This window comes from Limtongia smithiae (genome assembly GCF_038497785.1).
Source record: "Limtongia smithiae strain NRRL Y-17922 unplaced genomic scaffold V1518scaffold_13, whole genome shotgun sequence".
NCBI classification, from domain to species: domain Eukaryota; kingdom Fungi; phylum Ascomycota; class Lipomycetes; order Lipomycetales; family Lipomycetaceae; genus Limtongia; species Limtongia smithiae.
In genome coordinates this window covers 331,090-350,641 of record NW_027117634.1, presented here as the reverse complement: position 1 = coordinate 350,641, position 19,552 = coordinate 331,090, and the positions used below count along the sequence as shown (strand labels likewise).

At 51.8% G+C, this 19,552-nt stretch overlaps 7 protein-coding genes across 7 annotated transcripts; 3 read left to right on the top strand and 4 right to left on the bottom strand.

Moving 5' to 3' along the window:
* Positions 1 to 2,998: 2,998 nt before the first annotated feature.
* V1518DRAFT_119807 (lactoylglutathione lyase) lies at positions 2,999 to 3,999 on the top strand. Its single transcript, XM_066900689.1, has 2 exons — positions 2,999 to 3,339; positions 3,418 to 3,999. The coding sequence occupies exons 1-2, from the start codon at positions 3,228 to 3,230 to the stop codon at positions 3,678 to 3,680; spliced, it is 375 nt and encodes a 124-aa protein (XP_066757570.1). The 5' UTR covers positions 2,999 to 3,227; the 3' UTR covers positions 3,681 to 3,999.
* A 770-nt stretch (positions 4,000 to 4,769) lies between these two features.
* V1518DRAFT_422395 (uncharacterized protein) lies at positions 4,770 to 9,151 on the bottom strand. The gene is made up of 2 exons (XM_066905453.1): positions 8,528 to 9,151; positions 4,770 to 8,471 (listed from the first exon to the last, which is right to left on the bottom strand). Exons 1-2 carry the CDS (start codon positions 8,916 to 8,918, stop codon positions 5,050 to 5,052), a joined length of 3,813 nt encoding a protein of 1,270 aa, XP_066757569.1. The 5' UTR covers positions 8,919 to 9,151; the 3' UTR covers positions 4,770 to 5,049.
* A 136-nt stretch (positions 9,152 to 9,287) lies between these two features.
* V1518DRAFT_422391 (mRNA splicing factor) lies at positions 9,288 to 10,174 on the bottom strand. Its single transcript, XM_066905452.1, has 2 exons — positions 9,941 to 10,174; positions 9,288 to 9,890 (listed from the first exon to the last, which is right to left on the bottom strand). Exons 1-2 carry the CDS (start codon positions 10,090 to 10,092, stop codon positions 9,422 to 9,424), a joined length of 621 nt encoding a protein of 206 aa, XP_066757568.1. The 5' UTR covers positions 10,093 to 10,174; the 3' UTR covers positions 9,288 to 9,421.
* Positions 9,871 to 11,474, top strand: V1518DRAFT_422390 (D-isomer specific 2-hydroxyacid dehydrogenase). The gene has a single exon (XM_066905451.1). It carries the CDS (start codon positions 10,333 to 10,335, stop codon positions 11,308 to 11,310), a length of 978 nt encoding a protein of 325 aa, XP_066757567.1. The 5' UTR covers positions 9,871 to 10,332; the 3' UTR covers positions 11,311 to 11,474.
* Positions 11,334 to 12,251, bottom strand: V1518DRAFT_377458 (mediator complex, subunit Med18; the record flags this gene model as incomplete). Its single annotated transcript, XM_066901578.1, has 2 exons — positions 11,334 to 12,007; positions 12,074 to 12,251. The coding sequence occupies 2 exons, from the start codon at positions 12,249 to 12,251 to the stop codon at positions 11,334 to 11,336; spliced, it is 852 nt and encodes a 283-aa protein (XP_066757566.1).
* A 31-nt stretch (positions 12,252 to 12,282) lies between these two features.
* V1518DRAFT_422386 (ubiquitin-related modifier 1) lies at positions 12,283 to 12,900 on the top strand. The gene is made up of 3 exons (XM_066905450.1): positions 12,283 to 12,382; positions 12,436 to 12,597; positions 12,647 to 12,900. The coding sequence occupies exons 1-3, from the start codon at positions 12,351 to 12,353 to the stop codon at positions 12,762 to 12,764; spliced, it is 312 nt and encodes a 103-aa protein (XP_066757565.1). The 5' UTR covers positions 12,283 to 12,350; the 3' UTR covers positions 12,765 to 12,900.
* V1518DRAFT_422384 (uncharacterized protein) lies at positions 12,743 to 15,581 on the bottom strand. Its single transcript, XM_066905449.1, has one exon. The coding sequence runs from the start codon at positions 15,416 to 15,418 to the stop codon at positions 12,962 to 12,964; it is 2,457 nt and encodes an 818-aa protein (XP_066757564.1). The 5' UTR covers positions 15,419 to 15,581; the 3' UTR covers positions 12,743 to 12,961.
* Positions 15,582 to 19,552: the final 3,971 nt, after the last annotated feature.

Genomic DNA, 19,552 nt, shown 5'->3' with positions numbered 1-19,552 from the left:
GCCACGAGATGTTTGGCATTGCATGGGGCGCCGCTGTTGCCGCCGTCGCTGCTGCTTTGTTCTGGTTCATCTCGATCTGCGTCGGCAGCACTCGGGGATCGCTGTCGGAGAAGACGACTGTTTATCCGGAGACGGTTCCCATGATGCCGTAAGCATACAAAGAAGCGGTTGTCAATAGTTTGGGTTGCATGAAGAGCATGTCATTTTGGTTGCATTCTGGAGTTCTATGATATTTGTCACTCGTCATATAATATATTATACCATTTAAGAATCCTCATTGATTGTGTGTTCATAACTGAAAATTGCTGTCGAGACTGGAGGGCAAGCGCAATTAAGGGTTGTAGCTCCGTAGCCCTCCCGAAAATTTTGGTGAAGACATAAATACGAGTTTAAATTACGAGGGCATTTATGTAATACTGTAGCTTGATGAAGTACATAACTTACTTCACTACGGACAAATAGAACGTTAGGGAACAGCTTGGTGAGCACGCAACTTCTGTGAACATTCAGAGAGTTTTTAGAGAATACGATGCAACTCTTCAGATGCCAGACTTAGTCAGCGACTGGATTTTTCATGACTACAATGTCGGTAGTACTATCATATGAACACACTCCCAAGTTTCAGTCCTCAGTTCCAGATGACGTCGTCTTCTTCACAACAAATATTGGAATTAATTGTGTAATTTCGTGTATACTTCGTTGCTGTAATTGAACTGATACGCCTTATAAAGTATAAATATTGTGCCGAACACGCGCTGAGTATAGCTTCACCGTGCAATATATCCCCGCTTCCCAAAGACTCGCTTTGATTTTAAATTCTACGGTAGTTCCATTCATCAAAGGTCGATTGATCTTTGGCCCTCGCACTTAAATCCAGACCTCTGCAGCTGTGAGAGGGCCGCGTTCATCATTCCTGAACTCGGGTATAACGACCGCAGTCCCAAATTTTAATGTGAGCTCCCCTCCTAAAACTACCCGCCAAATAGCCTTACTTTCATCATTTGACACTACAACATATTTCGTAGCAAATGCGACTTCCCACTGCTAAACGGTCTCACGATATTTGTCACGACAACTCAAACTGTCGTCGCAACAAACCATCCGGCCGACGTTGCGAGTGCCATCAGAAACTACGATAGCGCGACGATAATAGCCATAATTATACGGACACAATACAGCATAGGATAGAGTTTCTGTACCGTGTTTGGCATATTGAAGCACGATGTTCATCTCCGCTGAGTTGTACACGCGTGTTCTCTCACCATCGAAGCTCGCCAGTTAGTGAACGAACCTGCAGCATAGCCCGTCCACTTGCATCTACATTCCACTGACTACCAGCGGCGTGATTGCGAACTAGTGGCATCAGCAAAACTACTTGGTAAGTAGTTCTGTAATGTGAATAAACTCGTGCTGCAGGAGGCATGATACGCCAGCAAAGACGCTGGTCGCACGAGCGCAGCACAGACGAAGACGCGATTAAGCTGCCGGCCACTTCATTTGTAGTTTTAGCGTCTTAGTCCAGAATTTACAATGCCCCTATAATAAAGAAGTCTAATGGACTACTTTATCACGGCTGACTACTGGGTCCAAAGAAGTTTCTCAAAATGGCACGACGCGTACGCGTCGAACTTGCCTTAGGAGATGAGTAAACAAACTAAGTTTAACCTGCGAGTCCGCCTGCCAATTTCTTTACAGAATTTGCCTCCGATCATTCAGTTTTCCATGCCGCGATCTATTTCTTGTGTCGTTCTTTCTTTTCCCATTGGATAACTACGAGTTTATGCTGATAATTTAAGTTGTTGACCACATGTGGTATGCTGAGATTTGTAGAGACGAATTGTAGCGTGACGTCAAGTGTGACTTGTTGTCTGAAGCAAGCAGGGCTTGGGTTGGCTGCCGCTTTCACTTGTCTGCTAGCTGCCTCTCCTGGCGTGTTCAAATACAGCTGTCCTCTGACATTCATTCCAAAATTTGTTACAAGAATAGCCACTACTCGCCGTCGAGACGATCGAGAAGACCAATCGCGGTTCTGTGGGGATCTCGTGTCTTGACTTATGTGAATATACCGAGTATCAAGTTGTCTTAAGCTTGGATTAACGGCACCTGGCAGATCTTTGGGTAGTCGCCGGTGCGCCATGTATTTAGGCTGTTGTACAAAGACTGAATCGAAAATTTCGATAGAAGAAGCACATATGACTACAAGTTACTCGATTGAAGAATGGACCTTTAGAACGAGACACCTTGATTAATTCGTTCCTTGAGCGGCGGCGGCAAAAAAAGCACTATTACAAGAAGCAACAGCGGAGATATTCATGCGCAGACCAATTTGTCATGTTGAAGACGATATTCAGAACTGCCAAATCGACGTCTCTAGTCCAGTCTGCAGGCCTGTGCACAACCCTGGCAATGCCTTTAATTGGCTCATTAATCAACAACTGCAAATTGCAGCTATTAGAGCAGAGAGAGCAATTTCGACAGCAGGGGTGGCTGTAATCAATCCGCAATCTGCGTCTATTATGTTTGCGATAGTGGATGTCAGACAGATAAGAAGCTAGCACATATCACAACCGTCTTAAATCTGTGTCTCCGGTGGTGACTCTGAGGGTAAGTGAAACTGGATTGGCGTGAAAGGGGGAAGTGTGAATAGATCCCATAGTCATTGATACGCGCTTTCACGTGAACACGCGTCAAAGCGCGCTAGGTGCTTCTAAGTTTGGACGCAAACGGACGCGCGATAGCACACTCGATAACGATAGTCGCAGAACGGGCTGGACAGCAGAAAAGCGGTAAGATCAGAAGAGCTCTAGTGAATGACTAATGATCCTTGTTCGCTTTTGCTCTGATGATTTGATTGTGCGCAACCAGACTATTGCGCAACTCCATCCTACTTTGTTAGTCTCTATCTGGGAATGCACTCTTTGTTGGCGAGAAGTAAATTCTCAGTATCCTGATATTTTGGGAAGCATATCGTGCGAGTAATAAAATCGTTGCAAGTTAAAATGCGCGTTCATGCGCCATTGAAGTCCTCCAGATTGTTTCAAGCAAATGCGAATGACACCACCTTGCCCCCGCGCTAACTATCTTTCCGCGCTAGTTGTATAAACTCCGCGGAACTTCACTACTGATTGTGAGTGTCATGTCTATATAAACCACCAGGTGAAGCTTCGTCCACACGCGCTGTGCTATTTCACCCGTCCACATCAGAACATAGAGCAGCAGCACTTACAATGTCCGACCTCATCGATCACATTTCAATCAGCGTCACCGACTTTGTCAAGGCTCAGATATTCTACGGTCCAGTGCTCGAGCTCTTGGGATTTGGTAACCCTTGCGACTTTGGTATGTTTCCTCGATCTGCTCTTACGCATGGAGATCACGAAGGGGTCCCGCTAACAGACATGCCAATCAACGACGTAGACGGAATTTTGGGCTATCAATCAGCTAAAACGACAACTATGATCCTACTTTTCCTTGTCAATAGCGCACCGTCGACTCCGCTTCATGTTGCGTTCCGTGCGCAGAGCAAGGCACAAGTGCAGAAATTCTACGACGTCGCAATGGCACATGGTGGTACCGACAACGGTGCTCCGGGATTGAGACCGGACTATGGCGACAATTATTACGGCGCGTTTGTGCTAGATCCGGATGGAAATAATGTTGAATTCGTTGCACGGCTGTGAGTGGTATCAAGCTCATCAGTGCAGTCGCTGTAGATGAGATCTGTACAGCATCAAGATAATCGATGCCGCACTTTCCAATAAATGATCTCATAATTCATTCATCATTTCCTGAAAGGTAATTTTATTATGAAATTATCGAGCAAGGCAATCGATCTTCAACGTCTATAAGAACAGCGGATTGCGGAGCGAACAAATTTACGTACAGGTCAGTCAAATAGTTTCTCCGACCTACCCTCCCCACAGGCGATAGCTCTATATCTCCGCGGCATTTTGGTCATAACGCCTATATTCACTTCCCCACAAGTGTACGCACATATTGGCGTTTCTATCCGATCTCCCCACTACGCACTGTGCAGTCATCTACAGTACAGCTCAAGTCATCAGCAGTCAAAATGCATGCCATATCTCATCGACAACATCTCGATCACCGTTGTGGTCTGTTATCGAGTGACATATGCTCCCGCATTTCGCTTGTGATTACCATTGGTTTTCGAGCTACGTGGACTCGACCAGTTGATTGACATGCAATGAGAAGGTCGGGATCGCGTGATGCATACAACGAGTTCAATCCGATTGGGCTATATCCCCTTGTCGAAGAAGGGGATCATATATGATTAGGTCTGCTTCAAGTTGAAAATCAAGACGTATTGTTGTGAATATATGGATGAGTGTGGTGGTAAATATATAATGTGTGTGAGAGGAGAAAGAGCGAGAGGAATAGACGGAGAAATAGATCGGGGCAGGAAAAATATATTGCGGGGAGGAAACGCTGTAAGCAAATCGGCGGACGAGCGCGCAGGTTGAAGCTGGCTTGTTGACTGATTTCCGAAAACGAGATCAACATGTACTTGCGCTTGCGAGTTTTGAGAAACCCAGCCCTTTAAACTCCAATTGTGCTCTGACGAAGTAACGAATTAGTCGCATCATCAGAATTGCTCACGTATTTGAGTCTGAAAGTTTTGTAAACGGAATAAGCCTCGAGACTTGCAAATTAATTTGGCGACTGATCGGCTAATCGCATCTAGTACACTTGGCTTGTACGACCAGTGGCACGTCTGATTTTGCGTCACGCAGGGTACTGCATAGATATTTACGCGGTTGTGATTTATTAGTGAAAATAGTTTGCAGCTTGCTAGTTCAAAGGGGGCTGACAAGGGAACTGGAGGTAGACGCAATCACGTCTGTTCGATACGGATGACTAGATTGAAGCGCGATCAAAAAACATGAATAATATATTACATAGATACCAGTTACTCAATGTCAACAAGTATAACAAATATGTAAGAACATACGAGCAGAATAAGATTTTATTTCTCCCTGGTCGTCGTGGCCACACCTCCGTCCATCGCCATGGCCACCGCGATTGCAGCTAGTGCGGCATCAGCGTTAATCGCCGCGACGACAACTCTGCCTTCTCCGCCATTACGACAGCGGTAGCACTCGCCGCCGCCGCAGCAGCGCCTTCAGCCGTATACCCGGCCTGCGCTTTGCGCGCACGACGGTAATGGTAACGCCAAAGCCAAGATGCGGAGAATTTGAAGAGGTCGTTGTAGTTCCGATGCCACAGGCCGCTTGCGCGGACTGCATCACCAAGTGCGTTGTATAGGGATTCGTATTCCTTGATCGCATGTGCTAGAGCGGCGGTGGAAGAAGCGGCTGTGGAGACAGTGGTGGAATGGGTGACACGTTCGAGATCCGAAATCACGCTAGCGACGAGTGCTGCTCTGCGCGCTCTCTCCTCGCGATCGTTGAATGTAAATGCCGTGCCCCGGCGACGAGCGCCTGTGTCGTCTCGTTGCCCATTTGCAAAAGATAGAGCGACATTGCCGCGATTCCTTGTGCTGGGCTGTTTCGCCGCGACCGTATCACAATGCTGCGGCTGCTCCTCCACAATGGAGAAAGTACCATCGGACTCCTGACGACGTACTCGTAAGAGTCCACTCGCATTGTCATATTCGACAGCATAAAGACCAAAGTCGTCCAGCTTTGTCTCCTCAGTTGTAGCATCGTCTACTCTCTCGTCAACCAGTTGAGGGAGCCATGGCATGCCCATTCTCCGTGACCACGGGATCGGTGTAATGTCGACACCATATGACTGGTCTGCAGAGGGGTTTATGCGTTGCTGTTGAAGAACAGTAGTATCACCAGGTTCGTACAGTCGCACTTCCGTCACAGAGTTGGTCTTGGACGACACAGTCTCTACTTTCGTCGGCGATAACCACGGCATTTCCTTCAGTTTCAACCACGGCACCCGCGCGAGCGCCTCTCGCAACACTGTCATCTCCGCCGCCGAAGGCCCTCCCTCTGCCTCTTGCGCTTTCACCGCCCGTATGCTCAGCTTTGCAATATGCCACCTGAATAGTCTGCGCAACTCATTAAACCACGCATTGTGTACATCCGGTGGCCGTGTGCGCACAGTTGATACAACGAACGCGCCGAGTGCGCGGTCGAAAGCTTTGCGGTCCACAATATTGTCCTCGACAGACACGGATAGTGATGACGCTATCTGCTCACGCAGTGCAGATGCGCGTTCAGACGCGGCGTCCATCTCGGCAGTCATGAGTACACATCCGAAATTCGACACCCGTCCTGCTGATGCATAAATCCTAAGTAGCTTGACGAGCCAGAACACGTCCGTAACAGTCTTGATCGACCAGCGCCGCTTGTGCACGATGCGCTCTTCGGCTTCTTCAATCAGCGTCGCATACGCTGCGTGCATCGCACGCTCGGTCACGGCCGGATCGAGCGTAGAGAAAAGTCCGGTGTGGTGCTTCACCACTATCACTGTAAGGTCCGGTCGCTGTGCAGCAAGAGTCGCCTGTTCAATATAGCGGAGGAGACGTGGCGTTAAAAGTTTGCGTGCTGACGGCTGGGTAGTCGCAGGAGTCAAACCCGATTTCGCGCGGACCTCGAGTAGTCGAATAACCGGCTCAAATACGCGATGTTCGACCATGCACTCAATATACCACTTGTAAAACGAATCCGGCAGTTCTTGCGCTTGTCGTGCGGCCACTGCGCAGACGAACTCTTCAACTGCAAGGCCGCGGTGCTCGAGCACTTCCGCCTTGGTCAGCTCCCAGGTTTCATTGCCGAGAATCCTCAGTTCCCGCAAGTTCACCAGAGCGCCTGCCTGTTTCTCCTGCTCTGACACTGTATTGTTTCTCAACATGAAAAGAACCGTATTCCGTATCTCGTCGACGAGTGAGCCTTTATCGCCGCTGCGGGATATGAATGCAGAATATGCTGTCACGAGTGCAGACGAGTATTCGCCTGTTTCTCGTTGCATGTCTATATGCGCACGGAATAGCTCGCTTCCCTGTTGTCTGTGAATAACGTCATGATACCGACTGAAGAGATCGACGCGTAGTCCCTCGCTGCAGTCCAACAGCAGCGGACACAGCTGCTCCCAGATGTTCGCTGTAATTGGGACTTTGCCTTCGGCAATACAATCAAGAGTAAGAAACAGAAGCTGATCCTCTTCCGCATCCAATAACTGCCCTTCGCCACTTCGCAGCCACGAAAACAGAGACTTGACCGCACAAACCTTCACATTCTCCGCGAGCGACCGCAAAATACCGCTGATCCTGGCTACCGCCGTCTGTGCGCCGCTCTGTGACCCCGGCATTGATGTAAACTTTGGCAACGACGCTGTGAGCATAACCCGGATCATCTCAGTGCACAGCTGCGGATCAACAGCCGCCTCAACCTCAGGCCGCATTCGTGTCTGCACGATTCGCAAAAATGCAGTCTCATCACCGACGGCAAGTGCACGTCGTAGAAACGCGTTGACGAGGTCCGACGTGACGTATTGCCAGAATATGACTTTTTCCTCGCTGACTTTCTTATGGGCCACGATTACGCCTTCCTTGGACGTCACAAGCAAACTCCACACAGATAATAGCGACGCACGATTGCACATTGGTGTGAGATCAATAAAGGCGTCCAATGAATTATCTGTGCGTATTAACTTGTCCGCGAAAGACCGCACACATCCCTTAACGCACCGCTGCGCGAATGCAGGCGTAAAGAGACCAGACTCAGCCGCCATTGACGCGATTTCGTGCATAAAGGAGATGGCAGCTGAGAAGTCGGTCCATTTCGTATCGAAAAATAAGTCTAGTACAGAATCATCGAACATGTCAAATCCTGCCAATTGCCGTATCGTAATCATTGCAGTCGTCTCGGACTCTACAATCATGCTGCGCGCCGTCTTGTTGTGCAACAACGCATACAATTTTTCGGGATTCCGAATATCCTCAATTTGCAACTCCAGATGCGCGCGCCCTAGAAATTGCTCCTCGAACTGCAGCAAGTTGGTTTTATTGAAGCCGTCATCAAGCACGCGCAAGAACTCGTCCCGGTTCGTGCTAAGCGCGGTCCTCGCCTCGACCAAAAGATGTCGCGCAAAATTAACCTGTCCGAGACGGACGCACTCCCGTACGATGTTGGCGAGCGCTGTATACGGGTGCCTTATTTGTTGTAAAATACAGTTACACACCACCTCTTGTGCCTCACCAAATTCAAACGCCCGCAATGCAAATTTGATAATATCGCTAATCATGTCGTGCTTGTACATGTGGTAGAATAGCCGCTCGACGTCGGCGAAGTCAGCGGCTTGTGACTTGAAAAGTTGTCGCGCAGCTGTAACGACTTCGTCCCGCGTGAGTGAAGAAGCTGCGAGAAGTTTTCGAAGTTCGGCTGCTGGGTCTTGCGGCGGCGGTGGGGTAGGTACGAATTGTTGTTGCAGTACATCCTCTTGGCCGTAGTATTTGAGTATTGACTCCACCATGCCTGCATCTTCAGTAAGAATGACGCACTCAAGCACAAACAGCATAGTAACCACTAACCCGTAACAAAATTACTTGGAGGCTCGTCATGACTCTCTGCAGTCTCTGCCGTCTTTTCGGCCTGCTGTCTCGCCAGCGGTCTGGTAGCTCGTGATTCATCGCCAGCAGCCGCCGCTTCGGCCAACGCTATCCGACTCAAGTGAATAAACCGCCTAAATATTGCATTCAGCTGGCGTTCTCTGATCCACAAGTCACGAGCCGCGACCGGCTTCGCCGCTGTATTATTTCTCCGCCTCGCATGGGCTTGCGCCAGCCTCAGTTGCGCACCTTGTGCAACGTTGTCGCGCGCTCGGGCACAGCGCACCGACGACGACGCCGACGCCACAGATTCCGCAGCAGCGCCAGAGACTGCGAACGCAGCGTGTGGGAGCCTGAGGACGCCGTGTCTCATCGGGAGACGCCAGCGAGGGACAACGCGCCGGGGGTGCAGAGCTGCTGGGAACTGCGGCGGCGGTGTGTGGACTGGCGCGACGGGGACTCGGCCGCCGTCATGTGCGGTGCGGGTGCGGGCAGGACTTGATGAATTGAGGCGCGTCGTGGGGGAGAAGGGGCCATGGAGCACTGCGGGTGCCGGGTCGTAGGAGAGTTGATGATGCTGCTTATTGGCGAGTGGTTGAATGGAGGTGCACCCTGAATTTTTTAGGGCATCGTCGGCAACTGTGAACAGAATCTTCGCTACGACCTTCGATGCCAACCGTGAATACAACATGACCAGCACATGCGGGCGGGCTGATACAAGAGCATGATTATCTTGTATTAAAACACGTACACGCTCTCGTGGCAGTAGCTGAGGATTCGCTGGTCGCACGGTCGATAAGAGTATCCTCGTCGTGAAGTTCATTAACACCTAGCTACTCATATCGTACATATCTTTCTTTGGTCCTTCAAACCAATTCACTCCATCTGCTTCTCCATGCTGTCTACTGCCTTGTTTAAATCTCCAGCCGGCATCGCCCCCTCACCTTCCACTCCGCTGACCCCGCTCTGCGCCTTCACGCGCTCCCGCACTATTCGATTAATCGCGATCTCCGTTTTCCGCTGTAGAATCTCCAGTTTATCTGCAATCTGTCGTTTTAAATCCCAGTTCACAGCCCGCGGTTGTAGCTCGGACGGGTCGAGTTGGTTCTCGTCTTCCTCTTCGTCGTGCGCGACTAAATCCGGTCGCTCATCGTCGTTTTCGGCAGCAGCTTCGGTATCTTCGTCATCGGCTGTAGGTATAGCCTTGGGCCGACTCTCATTGAGTTCGCGCTCGATTCGCGCAGCCTCTTCTTCCACAGTCGGCACGTCCAACTTTGCGGTCGGAGGCTCCAGAAATCCCTGTCGCGGCGCATGCGCATCTGCGTCGTAATTCCGCTGCGAGATCCTATTTAAAGTCAGAATTTGCTTGCTCATCTCTGCCATCAGTAGACGTACTTGACCGGCCGCTTCTGCTCGCCATCATCGTCCTGTTCATCACTTTCGGGGGCCGCACCCTCCTCTGCGTCGCCGTCACGCTTCCGTTTAAGGTTACGCAGTTGCGCAAGACGCTCCTTGCGCGAGAGCAGTTGTGAGTCGAGGGACGACATGATGGTGGTGGCGCTGGTGATAGCTGTGACGACGAGGAAACGACGTCGGGCGGGAGAGCGATATCGGGCGTGGCGTTCGTTACGCCCGCCGATTCACCATGATGGCGCAGGACTCATATTTATACACCCTCCACCCCGGGGCCTGCGCGCTCTCCCCGTGCTACGACACACGCGAATGCAGGGAATTGTCTACGTCGCGATACCCCCCGACTTTTCTTTAATCGCTTCTTATCGACCACAATGTCGCAACACACCCTTGCCGTCCTTGACGACTACCAGAACGTGTCGCTGAAGATGGCAGACTGGACCCCCATCACCACTGCAGGCGTCCAGATCACGGTCTTTGACAATACGATCACAGATACCGACGCCCTTGTTGCGCGCTTGCGTCCATTCTCAATCCTCTGTATAATGCGCGAGCGCACGAAGTTTCCCGCGAGCCTGCTCGCGCAGCTACCGAATCTGAAGCTACTTGTGACAACTGGCATGCGCAACCTTGGTCTCGATGTTGAGGCCGCGAAGAAGCTCGGGATCACAGTCTGCGGGACGCAGTCCGGCGGTAACGCTACGTCGGAGCTTACCTGGGCGCTGCTGCTCGGACTTGCGTACAACATCGTGCCGAACCATATCCGCATGGGATCATCCGCGCCCGGGACGAAGTGGCAGGACGGTCGGATTCCAACGGGGTTGAATGGGAAGACGCTCGGGTTGATCGGGCTCGGACGATTGGGCAAGTCGATGGCGATAATCGCGAAAGCATTCGGCATGAACGTAATCGCGTGGAGCACCAACATGACGCCAGAGTTCGCTGCTGCGGGCGGCGCAATGTTTGCAGGCAGCAAGGAAGAGCTCTTCAAGCAATCTGATTTTGTGTCAGTCCAAGTCGTGCTCTCCCCACGCTCCGTCGACCTTGTCAATGAGGCTGAACTGCGGTTGATGAAGAAGACCGCGTTTCTGATCAACACCGCGCGCGGCCCGATCGTGAATCAAGCTGCGCTGGTTAAGGCGTTGAAAGAAGACTGGATCGCCGGTGCTGCGTTGGATGTGTACGACACCGAGCCGCTTCCTGCGGACAACGAGCTGCGCACACTATCGGACAAGGTGCTGATGACACCTCACATGGGTTACGTCAACGATTATTCGTACGAAATGTACTATAGAGAGACGGTGGAATGTGTGGCCAAGTACTTAGAAGGCACGCCCATCCGGTTGCTGTAGTTTGATACAACAATTTGCATTCATTATCGCCGTATTTGCACCCGCGGATCCAGTAGCCCTCGGTCGGGAGCGACGAGTTCCACAATACCACTGACTTCCGCCTTCAAGTTCTCAAGTTTATCAGTCGCGAGCTTCATCTTCTGCAGTTCATCGCCAACGCTATCAACCCCGCTGAGCACCTCCACATACGCGTGAACGATCCACGTGTTTATAAACTTCGCATTCTCAATAACTCTCCCACGCGCGACAGTATCAGCCACAAGTTCGTTGTCGCCGTCGCTCACGGGGATCTCGTGTAGCTGCGGCGGCGACTGTGGCGCGATCTCGGTGACTGAGATGATGACAATACCTTGGTACACAAAGATCCGGCCCCGCTCGATATAGTCGTATGCGTAAACGTAGTCCAGTGCTCGCAAAAATCGGAAGAGCATCGACGTATTTGCTTCGTCTTCTGCCTTGCTGCTGTCGGTGCTGTCATCGCTGGTGTACTTCACAGGCACAAACACGGTCTTCGAGATCTGCTGCACTTGCACCGGCCGTTTCGCAGCGTCGGGAATCGTCGGTATCGTTAGCGTCCACTGCGAATACTTTGAAGATGTCCCATCGTCATTCTCATCCTTCTGCGTCCTGTTGGTGTGTAGTGGTATATCCCTCCGAACATCGATCCGCGACGACTCCAGCGGCGCACCGCCTGCCCCTCCACCAGCTCCAGCAACGCCGCCTATATTCGATTGCACATTTGATAATATTGGTGCGCTGGCACCGGCAAGCGAGCCCCGGTGCGCAGACGCGGAGAGCGGGGAGGTAGGCGAGAATACGATGTGGTGCTGCGCGGTCGGAATCGCGCGCATGCCGGTCACCGCGGCAAGCACAGACAGCACATGTGGCAGCTTTGCGGGGGGGATTGCCGCATAGAGAGATAGTTGCTGCAGATTCGACATGTGCGTGCTGTGCGGTGGTTTGTCGTGGGGGATTAGCGCATGTGAAAGTCTTAATAGAGGCATCACGAGTTCTCATTCCCGACCACCATCAACATCAACATGACGATGATCCCAGTTCTCGTCGAATTTTCGTAAGCACCACGCGCTTCACTCGGAGTTTCTACTGCTACTAATCTCAACACAGCGGAGGTCTTGAAATCCTTTTTGGCGGCAAGCGCGCGCTGAAGCTGAGCCTCTCGCCGTCGCCGACAGGGCCTGCAACTATCACTGATCTCGTCGGCACACTATGCGACAAATACATGACCGACAAGCGGAAGGATCTGTTTGTCATTGAGGACAACCGTGTGTATGTCGGCTCTAGTCGTCCATACGTTCAGTTGCTAATAGGGCTGCAGACGGCCCGGCATCCTCGTACTCGTCAATGATACCGACTGGGAACTCGTGGGCGAGCAGGACTACGAAATCGAGCCTGGCGACCAAATCCTCTTTGCATCCACACTCCACGGTGGTTGAATCTAGCCTCAGAATACCAAACAACTAATAAACTTGTCACCAAAATGTCATGCTGATTACTAGTTACCTCCCAACAACGAGTTACGCGCGAATCAAGAGACAAAATCAATAAACGCCTATTAACCAAAAACAAAACATTTCTAGATTCTTGCATATCATATTTTTATCCCGTTCATTATTTTGTTCTGCAAGTGGTATCATAGGAAAACTTGTCCGTCTTCTTCTCTCACGGAAATACTCTGAATTCGCGAGACGCCGGCCTGTAGCGATGAATCGTGGCCTACACTGCCTCTGCTCGCCGGACGTCCGCCGTTTGTGAAGTTCACCAGCCGCGGTTGGCCTTCAGCCATCTCGTCCCGCGATCCCTGACGCTCGCGCCATTCACGCGCGCCAGGAACAAGCTCAAAGCGGTGCGCCAGCGAGTTTGTACGGCTGCTTCTGTCGTCGTCTCCTGCGTACGATGACCCATCGTCCTCGACTCGTGGCGCCTTGACAAGTCCGTGCATGCCATCTGAGATATCCTCCTCGCGCACTGCGCCAAGACGAGTTGGGCTCTCGTTGATCGATGAAGCAGAGTACTGACCGATTGTCGCGGATCCAGCCGAGCCACCGCTTGGCTTCGCACTGTGCCGGCGGTAGTCACTGCCCCGGCTATTTATCCGATTGTAGCTGTCGCGGTTGTCTGTACTGACGCCACTACCACTTCGCGCGAGGCCGCTAATGTCACCGTGGCTGTTCTCGACCGCGCGCAAGCTGAACAGCTCAGTCGTTGCGATCGTAGCCAAACTGGCAAGCGAGTCCCGCGCTCGTGACAGTGTCTGCGACAGAATCTGCGATCGATGCGGTCGCCGAGAATCATCGGGGTCGAATGGGATCACAAATCCACTGACTTCCGTATGCGGCTCCTTCTCAAGATCAGAGTATGATCGTCGGTGGTTGGAGAACAGAGACATGGCAGACATGCGTCGGTCGGGGTACCACGACTTGGCAGGTTTAGATGGCGCATCGAGCGGCCATTGATCTTCGATTGGAATAGGCTTCGAGATATTGTCGCGCGACGTCGGTGCATCGACTGCAGTGATGGAAGACTCGCGACGTCCGCGCCGGCGCGCAAAGTAGCCTGCACAGCAGCAGAAGTAGAGAACGACCAGTGCAAGAATCACCGCGACAGGGATGATCACACCGCATGCAATCGCCGCGATCTTGCGAGTATTCGAAGTCTTTGTTGTGGCAGCGACTGCCACAACGGTAGACGAGGCGCTTGCTGATGACATTGACGAGGTAATCGTGCTAGATGCCGTGGTAGTTGTGGTAGCATGCTTGGTGGCCGATGACGTCGCCCCAGTGGAGGTAGCAGTGGATGAAGCCGTCTTGGAAGTCGTAGTGATCATGGCACCGGTGCCAACGATGTAGAACGACTCTGTCTCCGAGTCATCGCTGGTGGTGGTCGCGGTGATTTCGACCTCAACGGAGTCGAACTCTCCAGGCACAGTACCAGACAGAGTGAACGTAGAGTTGTCGTAAGAGAGCCAAGTCGACGCGCTAGTTGGGTAGTATGCAAGATTGACGTCCGCAATGCTGTCTTCTGACGTGAAGTCCAGGGTGTAGTTGAAGTCCTGGCCACGAGTAGCGGTCACGTTTGCTGCAGACGATGCAAAGACTGAGTCAGAATCGGAAGAAGCGATGACGACCTCAATGGTAGTCTGCGACTCGTCGCCGTAGACATCAGTGATAACAACGGTCACCTCGGTGCTGTTGTCAGAGCTGTCGGGCGTTCCGGTGAGGGTGAGCGTGCTGTCGTCGAAGGACATCCAATCCGAGGTGCCATTAACGGAGACCGAGGAAATGTTGGAGCTGCTAATATCCGCGCCATCCAAGGTGACGGTAAGCGACACTGAGAACTTCGTGCCGTCGGTCGCGTTAACAGTGGCTGATTCCGCGATCAGCGAGTGCTCGCCAACGTCGATGGTAAAGGCAGACTCCACAGCGGAGTAGCCGGAAATGTCGGTTGCGACCAGCAGAAACTCGTAAGACAAAGGAGGTGCAATGTTGGAGGAGATGGCCGGCGCGTTGCCATTGAATGTCAAAGAAGAGCTGTCGAAGCTGATCCAGCTTGGCAAGGGCGTCATGCCCTCGTACAGGCCATAAATATCTGTGACATTGCCGGAGAATGTGTCGGCAGAGAACTGAATGGAGAAGCTGGCCTCGGGAATGAGCGCAATACCGGTGGTTGTGTAAGACGAGTAGTTCTGTTCTAGCTGAGAGTAACAGGAAAGCTTGACGCTCGGCGGAGTGGTCGACGCGATGGCGAGAGACGCCGAGTCAGTCGCGGTCGAGTCGTCGGCGGAGTCAGTCGCAACGAGCTCGAAGGCGGCGTAGCCAACATCGGAGTCGGAAGTCGGGGTGCCGGAGATGACGAGCGAGGAGGAGTCGAAGGACGCCCAGGAGGGGAGGTTGGTGACAGAGTAGTTGAGTGACCCCCCGGAGGAGGTGGTGAACGTGTAGGAGGAGAGTGTGAAGGAATATGCGGAGTCCACGCGCGCGACGGGAGGGTACTGCTCCGAGATGGGGAAATCGAGGGACGGGGTCGCGCGGGCGGCGGGGAGCGAGGCGAGAAGGGCTGCACCGAGGAGCAGAGAGGAGAACGCCGCCATGGCAAGAGGAGCTGCCAGAAGGAGTGCAATTGAGGAGAATGGCGGGAAGAAAGGGAAGGAGGAAGGAAAAGACAACAAGCGAGGAGGCGGGCGAGGATTGGAACTTATCGCGGACGGCTGCGCGGGGCGGCGCCACGCGATGCACTGTCACTTTCTACGCGTCGCGACCGCGTCGCGTCGTGAAAGCGCGTCGCGGACGCGTTGAAGAATGTGCGCTAGCTGCATCTGGACTGGTGCGTGCGGCGCAGGCACATGCACCGACCACCGACGTTGCCAGGGGGCGGTGCGGGCGCCGAACTGAAACTGGGAAGCGAGCTCGCCGCGTTTTCCAGCGCCGGCGTGCTGCTGCTCTCTGTGCTGCTCTCTGCGCGGTGCTCCGCCGGCAGCAGCAGCTCGCTTGCGGCTACGGAGAATCATGGTGGAAGCCTGGTAGGATAGGAGCGCGCGATGTAATCATCTGGCTGTGCCCCGAACATGGCAGCACCCTGGCGATATCTGATATATTTTTTTCTGGCTAACTGCCAGGCCAGTTTCACGAAGTTGTAGGAGTGAAGGTCCCCTTGCATGCATACGGCTCAGCGTGCGTCTCAGCTACGCGCTGCTTGTCCGCGCGCCGAGGTGTGCCTGGCTAACATCCCTCCTCTATTCATCCACAAACATCATGCTGCATACTGCAACTATCGAGCGAAACGAATGAATGAGCGGAGCTCGTTGTAGCTGAAGTGCTTGGACACCAGGAGCTGGACGCTCTATCAACTCCCGGCGCCTAGTCACTCGGGACGTTGGCGCGATGATTGAACAGCAGACCTAAGTAAGGTAGTCAATTCCTAAGCACACGTCGTCTCTCAGTCTCGGGAGGCAGAGACGATTAGGGGTGTAATCTTCGTGCTGGCCAGCGCGACGAGGCGCTATGACATAAGGGTAGGACGCTCCCGTCGCCGCACGTAAACACGACGCGCACAGATTTTTTTCTTTACGCGGTGGACAACAGCTCTAGGCCCTCGCCCTAACGACAACAATAATTCCTGCATTTTCTATCGAGTGAGGTCGCATAGTATGTCAAATTAATTGCAAGAATGCATTTGACTGCCCAATAGCTGTTCCTTGTGTGGCTGCAGCTGGCTAGCAGCACCGAGTCTGACGGTGCTCAACCAACATGCCCGGCGCAGCCTGCACTGTACGCATCCACAGCGCCGTCGCCTGGGCGTCAAAATGACCCATGCGTCTGGAATTTATGATATCGTTCTTGCCATATATCGTTATTATTAAATCGCAAATCGAATCCCTCTTGAACAAATTTTGATGAACTCCGAAATGTCCCAAAGCTATGATAGGTATCTCTCACACCATTCATCTCAAACATGATACATTAAATTATCAACTCGCATCGCGCCTGCGACCTTTCTCGAAGTTGAACTCCAAAATTGAAGAGCATCAAACTCGCTTCATTGCGTCCCAACTTCGAGTACGCTAGAGCCTCACACCGCACGTTGCCCGCACCTTCGCAGCACTCATCCGCATTGATAAAATATGGAACTAGCATACCTACCCGCCCAGTCGCGAACTTCCCTTCGTCGACGCTCGCGTGGCCGGCAGTGCCCATACTTACGTTCGTTATTAATACCCGGGGGGGCCGACTAGGACCGTAAACTACCCGTCACAGAACACAAAAATACAAAAGAAGAACTGAAAATAAATTGTGTTCCAAAAATGTGAATTTCAGATACTCTGAGCACAGAGTACCTCGGATATCAGAAGTTCGTCCTATCGCCATCGCTGACCGCGATGTTGTCATGTTGTGGGACAAGCTCCTGTAGCCGATAAAGTGTTGAAACTTGCAGTGATCCTAATCAATATCGCCCTTTTTATTAGTTTTTAGAATATGAGGAATTGGAATGGTGAATTCATCAATCAGAATACAGACAACTATTATGTGACTAGAAGCCGTGGTGTGTTGAAGTCGTGCTGCTTGTACTCGCACTGCGCTCGTCGGTGCGGACACGCACAGTTCTCCAAGTCACGAAGTCCGTCATAAATTGTTCATGTTCGTCACGACTAAATTGCACAATTGACACCTGGAAGAGCTACTTTTAAATTAATATAAGCGTACAAAACGACATGATACCAAAACTAAGATCCAAAAACTGCTTCCTCAGCAAGTGGCGACTCATGCGCGCCGGGAACGTGTGTTCGGAGATCAGTACACAAACCGATATTCAGACGAGCGTCCCACCGCCGATTTGATTACAGAGTTCCTTTGCCGTTCTTAAATTTCCCGCGTCTCCACTGATCCTTCTGTCTCTGTTGCTCTCTCTTCGCTCTTTCCAGCAACATGGTATATTTATGACAGCACTCATCTACAAATTTGCAACAATATGTCTTGACTACTAAAACAAAGTAGATTTACCCATATAGTATCCATTTTTTGACAAGGGGATACAGTCAAGTCGGATTGGTCTCGCAGCATGCATCCTGAGATCGTGGCCTACTCATCGCACGTTAACTAACTGATCGAGTCCCCGTAAATCGACAACTCATGGCAATCACATGGACAGCGTGCGAATAGAAGGCCATCCTACCCCATCAGGAGCGCGCGAAGGCAAACTATACAGCCGCGCGACGACAACACCCATACCCAAAGGGCAGCAGAGAAGAGAGTCCTCCTCGGTATTTAGTTTTGGCATTTCGAAACTCAATGTTTTGCATGACAATGCCACATCACTTGAAAACTAGCAATGAAGATACGGTATTCGTTAGGATCACTGCAAGCTTCGACACTCATCGGTGAATGGGCCAGGCACGACAATATCGGGATCGATAGTGGAAATAGGACAAATTTGCAGACGCCTGGTATCCCACGTTCTGAGTGTCTGAGATCTTATTTTTTTCAGTCTATATTTTCATTAATTCTTATTTCGTGTGTTGTGTGTCGTTTGTTTGGTGGCGCCGTCATCAGCCGGTGTACTAAACTACCAACGTAAATACTCTGCCGTCGACACAGTGAAGCGCGTCCAACATTCATTCAGCTCAGTCTTCTGGGATGAAACCACGATGATTGACGCGCGCGAAGCGATTCGAAAGTATCGATATTTTGAGGAATTGGCTAAATGTATGGTACAGAGAACTTCAGATATCTTTTGAGTTTAATGATATGTTGCATTGTTCAACGAAGTGATATACTCGTGCCGTAGGAGTTAGAGAATCCACGCAGTAGTGTGGTAAAGTGTGCAGTGACTGTCGCAACCTCATTCTGCTGAAGTGACAAGGCAGCCGAGACGTCCCGTTAGCCGCTCCCTACGTGCGAGAGCCAAACACCTGCCGTCAATTTGACTATACGAAAAACTGCCTTGACTAGTCAATTGTCACGGAGTTTGTTGAACTTGTGATCTGCCGAATGAATAAGTTCAAGAGCTGAACCTGTTGTGCTTAGTCAACAACTCAGCATAGATGTCGTTCAAGATCTCCAGCTGTAATAGTTACGCGTCATGGCGCGGGGCATGATTAATACCGACTACCCTACTAACCGAATTTCTGCAGACTGAGATGGTGCCGATATAAAGGCAACCGTCAGGTGCGTAATTTACATGCAGAGTCACAAGCAGAAATCGATGCGTTGCCGTTGATTGGTCTTGCTGATCCATTACAACGTCAATCAGAATGAATCGTGGCGAATGCATCAACCGTACTGTCAAAGCCGGTATGATTATAGAGGACGAAAGAGAAACTGCGGTCGGCGCAAGAGCTACTTGATTCGCTCGGGCATACATAGACATCACGAAAGTCCTGCGCAACGCAAGACGTCTGAGCTTCAACATGAGCCCCGTCGTGCTCGACTGCGCGTGCTACTGCCAAATGCAAAGACGCCTGCGCATGAGCAACCGATCGGCTGCATCGTTCTGCTGTGCACACGCTCTGACGCGTGTCCACGTGAGAACGCGTCGCCGCCATCGTGTTTACGCTCTACCTGTTGTGGCATCGGTCTGACCTTGCGACGAGCCGCGGCTGCCAAAGCTCAGCGCTCTCCGTGCCGGCCATACCTGGTGCCTGACACGCGCCTCGTCGCGGCATGCCGTCGACGGACGTGCTGGCGAAGCTGAACCTGCACGTGGCTCTCGCAACGGTCGGCGAGACGCG

Bases quoted from the DNA above. Each gene is read 5' to 3' on its own strand.
- V1518DRAFT_422384 (XM_066905449.1), bottom strand. From the start codon at position 15,418: ATGGCGGCGTTCTCCTCTCTGCTCCTCGGTGCAGCCCTTCTCGCCTCG.
- V1518DRAFT_422395 (XM_066905453.1), bottom strand. From the start codon at position 8,918: ATGAGACACGGCGTCCTCAGGCTCCCACACGCTGCGTTCGCAGTCTCT. The intron at 8,472-8,527 runs GTTAGTGGTTAC...CTGAAGATGCAG, and splicing joins TCCAAGTAATTTTGTTACGG to GCATGGTGGAGTCAATACTC.
- V1518DRAFT_422390 (XM_066905451.1), top strand. From the start codon at position 10,333: ATGTCGCAACACACCCTTGCCGTCCTTGACGACTACCAGAACGTGTCG.
- V1518DRAFT_119807 (XM_066900689.1), top strand. From the start codon at position 3,228: ATGTCCGACCTCATCGATCACATTTCAATCAGCGTCACCGACTTTGTC. The intron at 3,340-3,417 runs GTATGTTTCCTC...TCAACGACGTAG, and splicing joins TGGTAACCCTTGCGACTTTG to ACGGAATTTTGGGCTATCAA.
- V1518DRAFT_422386 (XM_066905450.1), top strand. From the start codon at position 12,351: ATGACGATGATCCCAGTTCTCGTCGAATTTTC. The intron at 12,383-12,435 runs GTAAGCACCACG...ATCTCAACACAG, and splicing joins CCAGTTCTCGTCGAATTTTC to CGGAGGTCTTGAAATCCTTT. The intron at 12,598-12,646 runs GTATGTCGGCTC...ATAGGGCTGCAG, and splicing joins GTCATTGAGGACAACCGTGT to ACGGCCCGGCATCCTCGTAC.
- V1518DRAFT_422391 (XM_066905452.1), bottom strand. From the start codon at position 10,092: ATGTCGTCCCTCGACTCACAACTGCTCTCGCGCAAGGAGCGTCTTGCG. The intron at 9,891-9,940 runs GTACGTCTACTG...GACTTTAAATAG, and splicing joins GAGCAGAAGCGGCCGGTCAA to GATCTCGCAGCGGAATTACG.